This window comes from Diceros bicornis, chromosome 30, assembly GCF_020826845.1.
Source record: "Diceros bicornis minor isolate mBicDic1 chromosome 30, mDicBic1.mat.cur, whole genome shotgun sequence".
NCBI lineage: Eukaryota > Metazoa > Chordata > Mammalia > Perissodactyla > Rhinocerotidae > Diceros > Diceros bicornis.
In genome coordinates, this window is record NC_080769.1 from 5,529,113 (window position 1) to 5,546,098 (window position 16,986).

The 16,986-nt window shown below is 41.3% G+C and overlaps 2 protein-coding genes and 1 pseudogene across 6 annotated transcripts in view; 1 reads left to right on the plus strand and 2 right to left on the minus strand.

Moving 5' to 3' along the window:
• The window catches only part of LOC131394552 (zinc finger protein 709-like), a 442,972-nt gene that overhangs the window by 153,121 nt on the left and 272,865 nt on the right, over positions 1-16,986 (minus strand). Inside the window, exon 2 of the mRNA XM_058525945.1 lies at positions 6,070-11,253. Within this exon, the coding sequence (XP_058381928.1) occupies positions 6,070-6,072 (3 nt within the window). The 5' untranslated portion in view covers positions 6,073-11,253. The remainder of the gene's footprint in view (positions 1-6,069; positions 11,254-16,986) is intronic.
• On the plus strand, positions 45-765 carry LOC131394576 (single-stranded DNA-binding protein, mitochondrial-like; annotated as a pseudogene).
• LOC131394537 (zinc finger protein 709-like) overlaps positions 13,151-16,986 on the minus strand; it is a 51,855-nt gene continuing 48,019 nt past the window's right edge. For 2 of the 5 annotated variants that reach the window (XM_058525918.1, XM_058525917.1), the window contains exons 2-5: positions 16,370-16,512; positions 16,104-16,230; positions 15,840-15,900; positions 13,151-15,444 (exon numbers count right to left, since the gene is read on the minus strand). In XM_058525918.1, coding sequence (XP_058381901.1) covers positions 13,830-15,444; positions 15,840-15,900; positions 16,104-16,137 — 1,710 coding nt within the window. In that variant the 5' untranslated portion in view covers positions 16,138-16,230; positions 16,370-16,512 and the 3' untranslated portion in view covers positions 13,151-13,829. Of the gene's footprint in view, positions 15,445-15,791; positions 15,901-16,103; positions 16,231-16,369; positions 16,513-16,986 lie in introns of those variants that run through there. The other 3 variants (XM_058525915.1, XM_058525916.1, XM_058525919.1) reach the window with 2 other exon arrangements.

Below are 16,986 nucleotides of genomic sequence, written 5' to 3' on the forward strand. Positions count from 1 at the left end.
AGATGCAGTTCAGATTTTGCCTACAGACACTGCGCCCAGTGGCAATGGCGTTGAGGTTCCCTGAGGGTAAACAGGTACAGGCATTCCTCGGAGATATTGTGGGTTGGGTTCCAGTCCACCACAATAAAGCAAATATTGCAGTAAAGCAAGTCATAAATTTTTTGGTTTCCCAGTGCAAATAAGAGTTATGTTTAGGGGCTCGAGTGTCAGGAAAGACTAAAGATTAGATTATAAGAAGAGAAAATAGAAGCCATCTTTCAAAGACCGGTATTACAGGTACTTCCTCAGTTTGTAAGATGAGTCTGAAATAGCTAGCAGCTTGATTCTCACAGGATTTCTGAATCCTGTGCAGTTACTTGGACGAGTGGGTCAGGACCCTGTCATGGGACAGGCGGAAGGAAAAAACTCAGTGACAATATTTTCTCCAGTGACAAATGAGATGTGGTGATCAGGGGAAAGTGAAGCTCACCAAATGAGTGATGTCAGTCAAAAGACAACATAGCACAGAATTTCAGTATTCTGGACAGGCCTTGGAGATGTGGCATATGTGAGAAAGGGGTCTCAGACTGATGTGGAGGGAAAGTAGACTATGGAGAACACAAGGATAAAAATAATGTGAGGCGACAAGCAACAACAATCAGAGGTGATAACATTCTATTTCTGAGTGACCAGACAGAAGAGAAGGCATGGAGTGGACGATTCCTCTTTGGCCTTTGTTTGGTACAGTCTCATATACAAATCATATATAGTCTTTATAGTTTCTAAGGACAAGAGTTAAAATACTCTTTTATATATAAAAAAATTGTGTTTACACGATCCTGCAGTCTATTAAGTGTGCAATAACGTTATCTCTAAAAAAAGTACATTCCTCAATTTAAAAAATACTTTATTACTAAAAAAGGCTAACCATCATCTGAGTCTTCAGTGAGTCATAATCTTTTTGCTGGTGAAAGGTCTTGTAAAAAATGAAATGTCTGCAAAGTGCAATGAAGTGAAGTGCAATAAGACAAGGTCACCTGTAAAGGTGTATCCTGTGCCTTCAGAGGGGAAGGCCAACTGCAGCCGAGAGGCTGTGGACACAGCACTGAACAGACTGAGCCGAATCTGTGAGAGCAGAATGTTTACCAGGTGCTGAGTGGGTGGAGTCAGTAACTTCCGTAATGTTGGGGACAGGGTATAGGGCTCTATTTGCTGTGACCACAGCCTCCAGGTTGCAGTAATCCACTGCGAGGTGTCATTCATTCCTTCTAGACTTAAGAACAGGCCAAATCTGGCTGTTCAAAATAGAAACACTGAGGATAATCACTTCTTCCTGAATAGGTTTCTTGTAATAGTTTTCAATCCTTGAAGGCTCTGTTTAATTTCCACTGGGCCATATTAACTAATGTAACTAAGGGGTAAGGATCATGGAGTCCCATTTGGGGAAGCCAATTTGGAAGGGGTGAAGACAATTTAATTGAATTTTAATTTATGAATTACTGATTCAGAACTTTCCTGCTCACTATGGGATATTTTAGAACAGTGGGTCCTGATTGTGAGGCATGGCAAAGAGTTCTGATGGTTAAGGTGAAGTATACCAATCTGGCCTCTGCATTATACTCAGGAACTTCCCTAAGATTGTGGGGTCCTTTGCTGAAATTTACTGAGATTCCAGCCAGGTGTAACTGTAATTTGAGACCTAGCAGTGAGTAACTGCATGAAGGGTTGTGAATTAGTGTATTACAGGAGATGGTACCGTGAATTCAAAACCTATGATTTGAAAGATCAAAAGCCAAAGAGCTCCCTTTTATCTTTGTTGTTGTGTAAATTCTTTTAGTGTATTTTGGATTTCTAATTGGGTCAAATTGTGGACCTCTTCTTCAGTACCTTTATCCTCTTGTTCCCTCTCTGCTATCCTTCCCTGTTTTGTATTTCAGGTCACTGGATATACTTTGGGGAATGGGGTGTCCTCTCTACCCTGGTATTTATACATTGTTCTTTGAGAGGGCTTCACATCAGTGTCATCAGAGTTAGGAACCTCCACAATAACAACTAGTTGGTTCACAGAGTTTAAGTTCTCCAGTCTTAAATCAAGTTTGACTAATCCCTTGGCTGTGCCACACAGGTGCCCTGGCTGTTGTCCCCTATAATCCCAAAGGTCAGGGTCTTTGTTGCAGGAGAGGCAGGGGCAGCAGCAGCAGAGGTCCTTAAGGGTCCTGGTGAGCCCTCTGCCATCAGGAGTGTGGAGTCTGCCCACCATCTACTGGCTGCCTTTCCCTGTCCCTTCTCTTTCTCACTTTCTCTCTGAAATAACTGCTCTTTAAGGAGTGACCATCTTATGGGCTCAACTCATTCACATCCTCCTACCCCCCTAAGACACGCCCCTAATGTAGGGACAAACCTTGCTACAATCACAGCTTCACTCTAAACACAGATGGGTTCCAGCCAAGGCCTCAACCCTGCCCCACAGTAATGAGGGCCATTCTCATACTCCTCCTCCCAAAGGACAAGGAATTAAGGGAACTTCCAACTCAGAGTCCTCTGTACATAACAGAACCAGGCGTGGTGGGTCAACAATGCACACACAGCTCACAGGAGGAGCTGCCCAGCAAGCAGCAGCTCACAGTGCAGGAGCCTCCAGGCTTTCTCATCAGCCCGTCCAGATAAGAAGGCCTAGGGGAAAGGGAGGGGTGAGGCTTAAGTTTTCAGAAGTCAAACACCAAATATGTGGACCCTGGCCACTCATTACAAGAACCAACAGGGGTAAGAGAAATAGGCATTTGCACTGGCTTGTTTTTACATAAAGAAAGAGAAGCAGGATGATGAAGCAGTGATCAAAACTGGTCATTTGAGGTGGGCTGGAGTGAGAGCAGAGGAGTGGGGCAGGATATGCAGGCAGGGAGTCTCCTTAAGTTGGTTTCCTCTCTTAGGAATTTTTTTTTTGAGGAAGATTGGCCCTGAGCTAACATCTGTTGCCAATCTTCCTCCTTTTTTTCCCTTTTGTCTCCCCAAAGCCCCAGTAGATAGTGGTATGTCACAGTTGTACATCCAGTTGTTCTATGTGGGATGCTGCCTCAGTGTGGCTTGATGAGCGGTGCATAGGTCTGCGCCCGGGGTCCAAAACGGTGAGCCTGGGGCTGGCTGCCAAAGCAGAATGTGTGAACTTAACTGCTATGCCATTGGGCCAGCCCCTCTTAGGAACTTTTTTACCCTTCCCATTCATTATTTAGTTAAAATAAGGAGAGAGGGCCAGCCCTGGTGGCCTAGTGTTTAACTTTGGTGTGCTCCACTTTGGTGGCCCGGCTTCAGTCCCCAGGCAAAGACCTACACCACTTGTCTGTCAGTGGCCATGTTGTGGCAATGGCTCACATACAAAAAGAGGGAGATTGGCAACAGATGTTAGCTCAGAGTGAATCTTTCTCAGCAGAAAAATAAATAAATAAATAAATAATAAAATAAAGAAAGAAATTGGGGCTGGCCTGGTGGGGTAGTGGTTGGGTTCATGTGCTCTGCTTCAGCAGCCCGGGGTTCGCCAGTTTGGATCCTGGGCACGGACCTGCACACCGCTCATAAGGCCGTGCTGAGGTGGCATCCCACACAGAATGGCTAGAAGGATGCACAACTGTGACATACAACTTTCTGCTGGGGCTTTGGGGAGAAAAAAGGAGGAAGATTGGCAACAGATGTTAGCTTGGGGCAATCTTCCTCAAAAAAAAGAAAGAAAGAAAGAAAGAAATTTATATACACCATATTTTCCTATTCTTGATCATTATTTTTAACTAACTTTTGCTTTGTAAAATTAATTCTTTACTTTTCTACATAGGAAACCACTCCAAGATTTAATCCTTTAAACACTAATGACATAAAACTGCAGAAAATCAAAAAAATTACAAATACCTTTCTAACTAAAAGGACAGGACATTACAGTGTGTCCCTCCACTATATTTCACACTGGGGATATTTTTAGGAACAAGTAACATACTATAGTGCATTAGGGGTTTGAAATTTAACCTTGAACTGGACTAGGAATTTGAAAGATTCCCATAAGCTTTGAGGTGTTTTGTTCATTTCAATGAAAATAGAAATTGCTTTTCCTCACATCCACTAAAATAGGAATGCATTTGCCTTAAGAATAGCATAGCCTTTTTTTTTTTTTTTTTTGGTGAAGAAGATCAGCCCTGAGCTAACATCCGTGCTAATCCTCCTCTTTTTGCTGAGGAAGACCGGCTCTGAGCTAACATTTATTGCCAATCGTCCTCCTTTTTGTCCCCCAAAGCCCCAGTAGATAGTTGTACGTCGTAGTTGCACATCCTTCTAGTTGCTGTATGTGGGACTCGGCCTCAGCATGGCCGGAGAAGCGGTGCGTCGGTGCGCGCCCAGGATCCGAACCCGGGCCGCCAGTAATGGAGCGCGCACACTTAACCGCTAAGCCACAGGGCCGGCCCAAGAATAGCATGGCCTTTTAAATGTCAAAGTTCTCTAGGGACATGGACACACAAAAACTGACCTAAAAATGGAAAAAGTACATGAGAACTTAAATATAGGTATCTCATGTCTTGAGGTTCTACTGCCTAAATGGAACAAAAATATAACAATAATAATTAACTAACAAATTTTTTTAAAGGAATAGATATTTGGGGTTTTCTAGTTGAACTAGTAAATCTGCCTTATAATTTTCTTCCCTATTTTCCATGGATAGGCTGGGTTTAAGTGGTTTTGCTGGATTATTCAAACACTGGGTTTGTGGTATTTAAAATAACGATGAGGTTCCAAAGCATCTCCAGTGGGAGCAGAGGCCTGAGGGCAGTGGATCTAAGCTAACGCCCCCTTGGGCCTGCAAAGGGAAGGACTTGAAGGCCCAGTTGTTCTTCCTGGGGAGCCTCCCCCTGCAGGTGTCCTGCTGCTCACACCCCCGATGGAAGGAGCCTTTATACTGAGAGGATTGGTTTATAAATAACCAATCATACTTGAACACCTGTAGTCTGCATGTCTAAGGCCTGGAATTTCATTTGGAAACATCCAAAAGTAAACACAGAGCTCAGAAACTTACTATACACACTTAGGAGAAGAGTGGAATCAGAATTCTTAACAAATGGAGTGCAATACAGGAATTTTTTTTTTTTTTGAAATTTACCTCTTTCTTGCTAGTTTGCAAATATTTTACAGTCTTTCAAACTCTATTGATTAAATACATTTTATCCATATTGAAAAACAGAGACTTAAATAACTGAGTAAATCTTTTCAAGGTCACAAACCCAGGGAGGGGCAAGACTGACAGGACAGATCACAGACAGAAAGTTTCTCACGGGGAACCTCCACCCAAGGAGTCCCCATAGATGTCTGTGCCCAGAAAGATCCTGGGGAGAGAGGCACAAGGATTTCATGTAATGTAGTTCTAGGTTGTTATTTTCTGCTATCTTCTCATGTAAAATATCCTGCAAATATAATCCTAAAAAAAGAGTCATCCATGGCTCTGGGGAATAATGATAAACGGTTAAAATATTGGGTCTGTTTGATCCACCGTGGATGGGAAATAGTTGATAAAGATGCTGTGAATTGGAGAGGGGAAGGTGGCTTTAGGAATGTGGGGAAGGATCTGGAAATTTAGGGATTTATTGCCAGTCCTAGCAAGAGTTAGGATGGGTGGACAGGCTTGTGGATTTGAGACTCTGCTCCCCGAACATTTGGAAAACTCAGGAGAAAACGGGTGCCCCCTGGGGAGAAAGGAGGGACCGGCGACCCCACAGACCACAGCTCCCCCCACGCAGGAGCCCCGGAGACCGAGTCACGATTGTCCCTGATGACCCCCCCGTGGTCACCGCACCATCTGGGGACACGCGGGGCTGCGGGCGCAGAGCTGCCCAGAGAGGCTCCGGGGCCGCAGTCGCCGCGCGCAGTGAGCACAGGACGCCCGGGGTCCCGGCTGCCGGCCCCGCCCCCACGCTGCGGCCGGAGGGGACTGAGGTCCGAGCGGCGCCCCCGCGGACTCGGCTCCGCAGACTCGGAGGTGACCGCGGGGAGGCCGGTCCCGCCACGGCCGGTTCCGACCAGCCCTCCTCCCCGTCTCCTCAGCCGGGGCCGCACACTCACCATTTCTAGTCTCCTGGGTCCCCTGAGTCCTTCCTATGACTCCCACGGCCAGTGCAGATCACAATGTGACAGGCTGTGACAGAGCCACTAGAGACTGTTTAGGGGAGGTGACGGGCGATCCTCAGCCAGGCCTGAGAGACAAGGGACATCCACGCAGGTGCAGTGTCACACCACCCATCTGTCCTGGCAGCTCCCCTGATTTGGACAGTTCCCAAAGGCCACGCCTCCTCAAACCTGAGTGACTGTGGAACAGAAATGCACCTGACTCAGCCAAACCAGCTTCTGCCAGTGGGTCCTAACCTGTCCCCGCCTGGGTCACTTACGTTTAAACAGAACTTTTTCCAGGCCTGGGACTGACACTGTTGTTTCCCCACCTCTTTATGAACGCGTGGTGACAGGTGTGCACAGGGAATTCCTGAGTCAGTTTCAAGAAGGAGCAAGTACAGACAAGAGGGTGGCCCAGGCCAACAAGAGGGTCTTATGTCCTCTAAGAGTCAAGGGCTTGGGGTAAGACTGCAAGGCCACTCATGGAACCCTGACCTCTGTTTAGAAACATAGATATTTAAACAGATATTTTATAAGACTCACCATCTATAATAAAGAGTCTGGCTCCATTTTGACCTCTCCTCCCTGCCAGCGCTCAGCCTTCCACCCATCCCTGCCCCACCCCCACTCATTGGTTTCTTAAGATAAAGAGTCCCTGGGCACTTGGTTCTGGTGGGAAGTAGGAACCCCACAGCCCCAGCTGGGCGCAGGGACTCTTAGACCAACCACAAGCTATGAGGTGTGGTCAGTAAATTCTCAAGTCTACATTTTACACTGGAGGGAAATTTATTTTAGGTGAATTTTTGCCTTTGGCCCTAGAGAAGTTTGAAATGTAAATGGTTATAATATCCTTGAAGCAACTGATTCCTAAGTCACTGATGTAAGACAACCAATAAATCGTTATGCAAATGTGGGATGCACCTGGAAACTTTTCTCCCCCAGCTTTATTGAGGAATAATTGACTAATAATATTGTGTATATTTAAAGATTACAACCTGACGATTTGATATATATATATACTGCAGAAAATATATTAAGCATTCTCATCACACACACAAAGTAATTATGACAGGTGAAGGATGTGTCAATTAACCTGGAAATTTAAATAAGCTTAAGAGATGGGATTGCAAAACTCTCTTCATTGCAAAGAGCTGAATGCATTTACTTACTTATATGAACATCTTTACTGAGATATAATCCATATACAGTCAGGCACCACAAAACTACTTTTGGCTCAACGACTGACCACATATACCATGCTGGCCCCATAAGATTAGTACCATAGAACTAATCCATAGTACATGTCTTTTTCTTTTGTGACTAATTCATCTAAAAACATTACTGGAATCTCTGTATTTGGATATCTTTTTCTCATCTTATAAAAATTCCCTAACCTGAATACCTGTTTGTCACTCAAAAGACACTTTCCACTGGTTACCTTCTGTTTTACCATTGCCCTTTTGGGGTCAGGATTAACACCCTACCTAAAATGGGATTGGATGTCAAGACAATGCACCACATTCATCAAGTGAATAGAAATATGTTTGTTACTCACAGGTACTTTCTAAGGAGAGTAGGGCAAGGCAAAGCAGGTTGGGGTGGCTTGTGGAGGGAGGATGACTAGAAGCTTTAAGGTGTATAGGGGTAGAGGCTGCAGGTTTTCAAGGTTTGACCCTCTTAACCATTGGCACAAAAAGAAAAGTGCCATGTGTCAACCTTCCTGACTTATTTACCCATTGTGGGTCAGACTGGGTGAGCAGGTATCTAAAGCGGATGAAAATTCTAATTTTAAAAATGAGGTCAGTGTCTTTATTAAAGTTCACTCCTGAAGCTTATTTACTGAATGACACATCTCATTAAAGGAATTTTAATTTGAATGTTAATTGAAAAGCCATGTGAAAAGCACAAGAAATTATTATTAGGATCACAAAGCCTCCAAAAATATTTGAATCCAGTTATCCCAGGGTGTTGGAGAGATCCAGCTAAGTGTGTCAGTATGGTTCCAGTAGGCTGTTCAAATATTTAATAATGCTGTTTAATTTCTTGTTTTGTTTCTTGTGTTATTGGTGACACCTTGCCAGTGTAGCCTGCCCACAGGCAGCAAGCAGCCCTTTTAGGGGAACAGAACTCTCCCTGGCTGGTTAATACATAGTCCAAACCCAAGTAGTCATCAGCTACCATGGCTGCCAGGAAGTTTTATTTCATGAAAAACATCTCAAACAATAGCTGTCTGCTACATGTATTTTGAGTGTTTTGGACATTTCTTGATTGGCATTAATGATGTGTTTGTTGAATGACATCACATGTGCCCAGATCAGGACCAGTGACTCCCACAACAATGAGCACATGAGTGCAAATGGTAGGAAAACAGTATATTTGTGTTGGATGGATTGAAGGGGTTTGATTGAAAGTACCCAAAATGAAATATTGACATGCAGGGCGTGCAGACTACAGGTGATATTAGGAGAAAGACCAAAGAGTGGGATCTAAGAGTGCTGGTTAGGGTGCACTATTACAACAAACCAAAATGGGCACTGTAGGAGTGCCCATTCTGACAGAAATGTCTAGAATAGAAAGGCTCTAGTTATAAGGTGCCAGTAAGCCTGATGATCAGAACAAAATAATAAGCCCCAAGGACTGGGGATTCAATGTAACTCAAACAGCAGGAACATCTATCTAGAACACAAGGTTTGTCTAAGTAACCCATTAGGCCATCCTAAGAGGGTTGCAGCCTGGGTCATAAGAGAGGTACAAGATCCATTGAATACCTTTTTCAAGAGCCCAATTTTTTTTTAATTTTGAGACATTAGTTGATAATACCAATAATTTCTAGTGTCTTGGTGAGTCCTTGATCCTGGCTTCAGGAGGATCATGTATGATAGGGTGAGTCATTTTTCTGTATTAGGTTCTACCATGGTCTGAGCACAGCAAGCAGCCCAGCAGAGGGGTGAGGAGCCCTAAACGTCTATTTGTCACCAGCTGTAGGGATCACTTCCTCCGCCTGGGCTTAACGTGCATGGATTATATTACCTGTGACATGTTTTGTTCACATCAGGTGTGGTGGTCAGTCACTAAGTTATCCATGGCAGGGGAGGGAAGTCCCTTGAATTTTGCCTAGTCCTTTAGGTTAGAGACCTCTTAATAGTTTCATATCACAGGGGCCCATGGGCCAAGATTAATGCCATCAGGTCTGAGGTGTCAGTATGTATCTCAGAAATTTGAGTGAATTTATTGCCCTGAGCAATGAAATCAGCCTCTGCAGACTGAGGTTTAATATGTACAGAGTAATGAGTGACTTTGATTTGTACTGGGATATTGTGAGGCAGGATATCCCAGAGTTTTTTATGCCAAAGGGGGCGACCTTGGATAAGGAGTTGTTGCTATTGGTGGGACCGCACAGCTACATCATTCGCAGTCGGCAAAGGATCTGTAAAAATGTGCAGATGAGTTTGATTCTCGGCCAGGGAATTCTCTATTGCTAGCACGATTACCTGGAGTTTTGTGTGTGTGTGCGTGAGAGGAAGATTGGCCCTGAGCTAACATCTGTGCCCATCTTTCTCTATTTTACATGTAGGACGCCCACCACAGCATGGCTTGATAAGCGGTGCACAGGTCCACACCCGGGATCCGAGACTGTGAACCCTGGGCTGCCAAAGCAGAGTGCATGAACCTAATCACTACGCCACCAGGCTGGCCCCTACCTGGAGTTGGAGTCATCAATCTGATCCAATCTGTGATCAGGGAAGGCCTGTTTGATCCAGGGAAAGAACACAGCTACTCTGCAGTGGACCCCATCAGGTGTGGTGGTGCACACTGTTCATAAAGTATATGAGCACCCTGGTCATTCATGTGCCCCCAAGTCACTCCCAAAGTGGACAATGCGTCTAAAAAGGAGGTGACCTCCTCCAGAATGTATTACATCAATCAGAGCTGAGGGGGAAACACTTCCTCCTGTAGGTGTGATATACGCCAGAAGTGCCATTTTTGGCTCCATCCTGGAAGTAACCATAACTCTTCAATGAGGAGGCCTCTGGTCAGCTAGTTGAGGGGTCCTGCATTCATGAACCAAGGCTAAATGGGAAGCTGTCTGTGGAAGATCATTAACTCAGGGCCTGAGAGGGCCCTCATATTTAAAAAGACTGTCAGTTGCCATAGTGCCTTCTCTAATTGTGTGCAGCACTGGATGAGGAGAATAGGTTTGGTTTAAGAACGCTCTGGGCAACTTATGTCCACCATGGGAGGTTTGGAGAGCCTTGTATGCATAATAGAAGGCTGCTAAAGCCTCTACTGGAAAGGAGCAAGTGGAAGGAGGTGTTAAAAGAGGCACTATTATTTTGGCAAATTCGAGAACCATTTGTTTCTCCACTCAAATTCAGTCAGCTTTAAATAAGCAAGCAAATGCTTACATGTAAGCAAGTAGATATGATAAATCTGTGACAGCTGTGGCTAACAGAATGTGCCCATGACATGGTTTCTACCACTGCTTCCGTGACCTTCTCAGCTCACAGGCCCCTGGCATTGTCTCAGGGAAGTTTTCGAAAGTGGAATCTGCATGGATTTCTAAAGTTGTTCCCATGTAAGCAGGCACAAGTAGGCTCGAGTTGAGATAAAAGGGCTGGAAACGGTCTGTGGGTAACAATGAAAAGAAGTGACGCTGCTGCACATGGATGAGGCTGTCCCCAGACAGACCCCACTTAGGATCCTGACACCTTTTTGTTTCAGAACCACAGAATTTCTACAGATCTGTCCACAGAACCTGATTTAAACTTAAAGATTCTGGGAGCCCTCTCACTTCACTCCTAGTTATGAGTATGAGACGAGGGCAGGGGCAACGCTAGGGGGTGTTTTCTCAATTAAGACAGGGTTGTGTGAAAGTCCTGTTGTTTGGGACTGAATTATTCTTTTCAATATTTCAATTCTTCCCAAGAAGGATCCCACAGTGCTAGAAAGAAGTGTTGAATGCATAAAAATCAAGGATCAGGAGAGCTTAACATTCTCCTAACATATGAAAGTGATTCTGTTATTCATTTAATATTAATAATATTAATATGTAATATTTTATGCATAGTTGTTAATTGTCACAAACATATAGGAATCCTGTCATCAAAAGATGGAATATGTGCCACCATCAAAAATACTCTTGTGATGCCCATTTGAAAGACATCCCTCCAATACACGTTAACACTAAAATTTGGAAAAGAGTAATAATTTCTCTGCTCTTTATTAAACCTCATAGCTGTTACTGTTGTTTCTGACTTTTCCACATCGCTGGATGTCTAAGCATATGGAAGTGAAACCAGTGAACAGCTAAATGGGCAATGGGGCTTTGTGGATCACTGCAACTAAAGACTTTCAGCTACTCCTGCTAAAAAAGACAGTGATTATTTCCCACTTCTCCTTTTATACGCTAGTAGGCTATTACTCAAAATGATACTCTCTGCAGCTCACCTCAACTATTCCTTGGATGACTACCTCTTTTTGGTGTTTCCACCGGCAGATCACAGTGGACTTGCATAAATACCACTCTACACATAGAATACACTCAGGAAGAGTTGGAACAGTGCAAATGAATGTGACTGTTTCTCTAAATGGGAGGAACTCCAGGGTTTAATGGGGGATACGGTGCACACTCAGTCTGTACAGCAGCAAAAGGAAAATGCCAAAGACTACAAGATTTTAAATATTTAAAGGTAAATAAAAATCCTCTAAAATGACATTAAATATAAAAAGACACCACAAATATCTGTGGTTTAAATTAATAGGAAGTCTCAAGTCCCATTCATTACACACTTCTCTTTGACTATCGGTTCAATCCTCCAGGTCACCAGTAAGAAGGTACTGAAAAAATCAGGATTGTTAAGTTTTGGGTTAAGAATAAATGAGAGATTGTTTCAGGACAAAACTTGTAATTATAAAAGAATAAAAATTACAGTTTCCCTGAGGAAAAACTACTTGAATTTGTATGCACATAATAAAATTTACTCACAATATATAATGATTAAATGAAGAAAATTGCAAAGTATATCTGAAAATCCATAATTAAATGGATTTTAATATAACCTGAGGAAATGAAAACCACAATAATATTCATTAGCATACAATGGATTAGAACAGTTAATAAAATATATCAATGAAACAACCACAGAAGTGCTCATTTCACAAGAAAATGTATGTAGTTTTAATGACATACAATCAAACATTATTGAAAACATATTGAGGGAATACATTCAGCTACAAGTAACAGGAAACAGTCTTCCTGACATGAGAAAGGGGATTGTTCTCACGTGGAAGAACTGGGTCAAAGCAGCCGCTGCAGAATGCAGCAGAGAAACAAACTCCCAGGTCCTTCTTTTTATGGCTCATTGTAGATGTCATGGTGAATCAGAAACACAGTCACGAGAACTATCAACAGCATAAAGTGTTTCCTATTAGAAAATGAGACCTTATAGAGATATCATCTAGAGAACGGAACCAGAGAATACTCCCAACCACAAACATCTGAATTAGTTTCCTGGTGGACACAAGAGGCCTTACAAAAAAATCCTAACTCTAATGGATCTTTGATGCAAAACTTGTGAAAACATCACTGGAAAAAACACTTCTAAGAAAATAAGAATCAGAGTTGGGAATGGTTTTCAAGATGATCTTGACTAGAAGGGCAAAGAATCCAGAAAATGGAATGAAATATGGTGTCCTCAAAGCTCTCATGTAACTCTCTCTCTCCTTGTATGGTGGCTCCAAAATCTGACTAAGGCTTTGTTTGCTTCTGCCTTCCAAATCTCATGCAAGTGAGGTTACTGGTGAATTCCAACATGGAACCATTAAGGGAGTGAATTCTTAAAGATCTAGTTCTTAATGTTACCCTCATTGACATAACACAATACAGGGTGATATGTCCAGCTCTAGATTTTGTTGCCCTATCACAGGCCTCTACTTAATTCGAAGTCTATTCACCAAATACCAGTCAGAAGAAAGGACAAAGAGCAAAGGCCCAAATATGAAAATAAGAATTCACATGAAACTATACCCTTTGATAAACTTGCAGCACACAAAAATTTATTCCAACTGTTGAATAGTATGGAAAATAAAAACAGGCTTCTATACTCATCACCCCAAAAAAAGGAGCTTTCTCTAAAAAGGGAAAAATATATACAATGGGTTAGGCATATCCAGGATCTGCAATACAAGGCCAGTAAGAAAATCCCAACAAATACAAACTGTCATTTTTCAGTGTCCCCATGACAAAAAAATTAAAACCTTATAAAAACAATTAAAGAAAAAATATTACTAACTGATTTCAGGAAAAACCACTACCTATCAATCTTTTGTACTATTGATGAAGGAGGACTAGCAGAATTATCTCACCTCGATATTCATTTCTGAAAGAAATTAATAGAAATCCACAATCCAATGTTGGACTTTAAAAAAGAGGCTTGCTAAACAAAATATATTTACAACTTTTACAACAACTCCTTCATGTTGAAAGTTTTCTAGAACATCACACACAAGTAAATTTCCATCAAGCTTTCTCATGACTTACTTTTATATTTCCTTTTTGGTGTGAGTTTCACATATAATGATGTAGGTCATTTGAAGTCTTTCCCAAACTGTTTACATTCAAGAGGTTTTTATCAAGTGAGTCCTTTTACACATTCAGAGAGAACTGGGATGACAAAAGGCTTTCATGCATTCATTATATTTATATAGTTTTTTTTCTAGTGTGCATTCTCATATAAGTTTGCATGAGAAATAAGGGCTTTCCCACTTTCCTGATATTCATAGGGTTTCTTGCTAGTATGAGTTCTTTCATGTTTTTGAAGAGAACTGGGAAAATTAAATGCTTTACTACACTTTTTACATTCATATAGTTTCTCCCCAGTATTATTTCTTTTATGTATTTGGAAACTTTTATGGGAAATGAAGGCTTTCCCACATTCTTTACTGTGACTTCTTTCATGTCTTCTAAGTAATCTGGGATAAATGAATGCTTTCTCACATTCCTTACATTTGTAAGGTCTATCTTCCATGTGATACATCATGTGTGATCGAAGGCTTGAGGAATCTATAAAGGCTTTCCCACATTCCTTACATTCATAGGGTTTCTCTCCCGTATGAATTCTTTCATGTACTCGAAGGGAACTGGAAGAAGTGAATGCTTTACTGCATTTTCTACATTTATAGGGTTTCTCTCCAGTATGAGTTCTTTCATGTTTTCGAAGAGAACTGGTATAACTGAATGCTTTACTGCATTCTTTACATTCATATGGTTTCTCTCCAGTGTGACTCCTTTCATGTGTTCGAAATGCACTGGGGGAAATAAATGCTTTGTCACATTTCTTACACTTATAAGGTCCATCTCCAGTGTGAGAGATCATGTGTGATCGAAGGCTTGACAGAACTATAAAGGTTTTCCCACATTCCTTACATTCATAGCATTTCTCTCCAGTATGAATTCTCTCATGTGCTCGAAGAGAACTGGGATAACAGAATGCTTTACTGCATTTTTTACATTCATAGGGTTTTTCTCCAGTGTGATTTCTTTCATGTCGTTGAAGAGACCTGGAAGAACCGAGCGCCTTATTACATTTTTTACACTCATAGGATTTCTCTCTAGTGTGATTTCTTTCATGTATTTGGAAAACTCGAAGAGAAATAAAAGTCTGACCACATTCTTTACATACAAATGGTGTCCCTCCTGTATGAGTTCTTGTGTGTTTTTTTAAGTTAGTGTACAAACTGAAGGCTTTCCCACATTCTTTACATTCATAGGGTTTCTCTCCAGTGTGACTCCTTTCATGTATTCGAAACGAACTGGGATAAATGAATACTTTCTCACATTTGTTACACTTATAAGGTCCATCTCCAGTGTGAGTGACCATGTGTACTCGAAGGTTTGTGAGAGAAATGAAGGCTTTCCCACATTCCTTACATTTATAAGGTTTCTTTCCAGTGTGACGTCGTTCATGTACTCGAAGAGAATTAGAAGAAGTGAATGCTTTAGCGCATTTTTTACATTCGTAGGGTTTCACTCTAGTATGAGTTATCTCATGTATTTGAAGAAAATTGGGGAAAGTGAAGACTTTCCCATATTCCTTATGTTTATATGTTTTCTCTCCATATTTTTGATAGTCATAGGCTTTGTGTTCAGTGTGACATCTGATGTGCCTATTAAGCAATGACTGATGCATGAAGACTTTTCCACATGCACTGCATTCACATGGTTTTGCTTCAGTAGTTTTCTTGTTCAGATTGAGGTTTGGAATGAGCCTGAAGTTTTCTCCACTTTGACTACCCTCTTCATTTTCATAGAGTCGCCCTACCATATGAATTCTGTAAAAAATGAGAATGACATTTTAATGATTTCTTCATTAATGATTTTATATTTGTCACATTTATTATAATTTATAGGAAAAATTTAGGTTTTCTGCCTTGTCTGAATTCTCAAAAGTTGAATATATTGAATGCTTTTCAAGAGGACTTCAGCCTTGATAATATCCAAACAGTGATATTTATATAGAGGGTTTATTAAAACTGTTTCCAAGTAAACTATTTTGCAAAAGCTGAACCTCTACATCACATTTCAGAAAGTATATGTCATGAAAATTTTCTAAGAATAGCTAAATTTGAATCAATGGTTATTTGTCTTGTTTACATCTTTTTAAAATTTCATAACATACCAGGATTCTCAGATGAGACAGCTGCTTTCTGTTGTGAGTGTGACTCACCTCTCTTTTCTCCCCTTGTTTTTGTACCGACCTTCAATATCATGATCTTCCCACGTTTTTCCTGAAATACAGAACCAGAAAGTTGATTCCAAAGTATTAGAAATTATAGGAAAACTTAGATTCTAAGACCATGATGAGCTATGATCATTTCTAGCTTATTTTTCAACATCTTCCCTTTCCACATTCTACATCTTGGAACCATGTTGATGGGCAAGAAACACTGGTTCTCCAATTGGTGAAGTGAAGCAATGTCCTCATTCTTACCTATAGAGGCCAGGTTCCTGAAGGTTTCCCACATCACATCTCTGTAGAGTTTCTTCTGTGAAGGATCCAGTAAAGCCCACTCCTCTGCGGTGAAGTTCACAGCCACATCCTCAATGGCCAGTGACTCCTAAAACATCACAAATATGTGTAGAGTATGATGCATAAGGCTGACACCACTGACAATCTGTACTCCATATGTAGGAAAGTTACATATGATTCTGTCATCTCCAAACATTTATTCTATGATGTGATCATCAAAAACTCACTGTTTTTCTGTAGACACTTCCTCATCAATTTAACAGCATCATGAACACATGGAAATTATTTTACACATTTTTACTGTGATCACATTTCTTCTTATTTCTCCATAAAGGCAGCATCAAGAGTATATTCCAAAATGACAGAAATACTATACAAGGAAAGAAATTTTATCATGATTAGACAAAAAGAACAAAGAAAGAAGACAATATCCATGAAGCCTAGAACAACCCTCTTTAACAAAAGGTTTAAAATACACATCATGCGAATACCCGAAAGAAAAAAACGGATAGAAATTAACAGAAGAAACAAGTGAAATAATCACCAAAATATCCTAAAATTAATGATAGCCAGCAAATTCTCTATCCAGGAAGCTCAGAGACCAGTAAACATGTTAAACTACAAATTGTACACCCAAGGACGTCACATTCAAACTAGAGAAAAATCAAAGACAGAGAGAATATATTGAAAAATACCAGAGAAGAAGCACAACTCAGGTGCAAAGAAACAAAGATTTGAATTAAATTGGACTTATTTTCAAAAACCATGCAACAAGAACAGACTAGAGTGAAATATTTCAAGTGTTGGAAATAAAAAAAAACACTCTTCTAGAATTCTCTGAAAG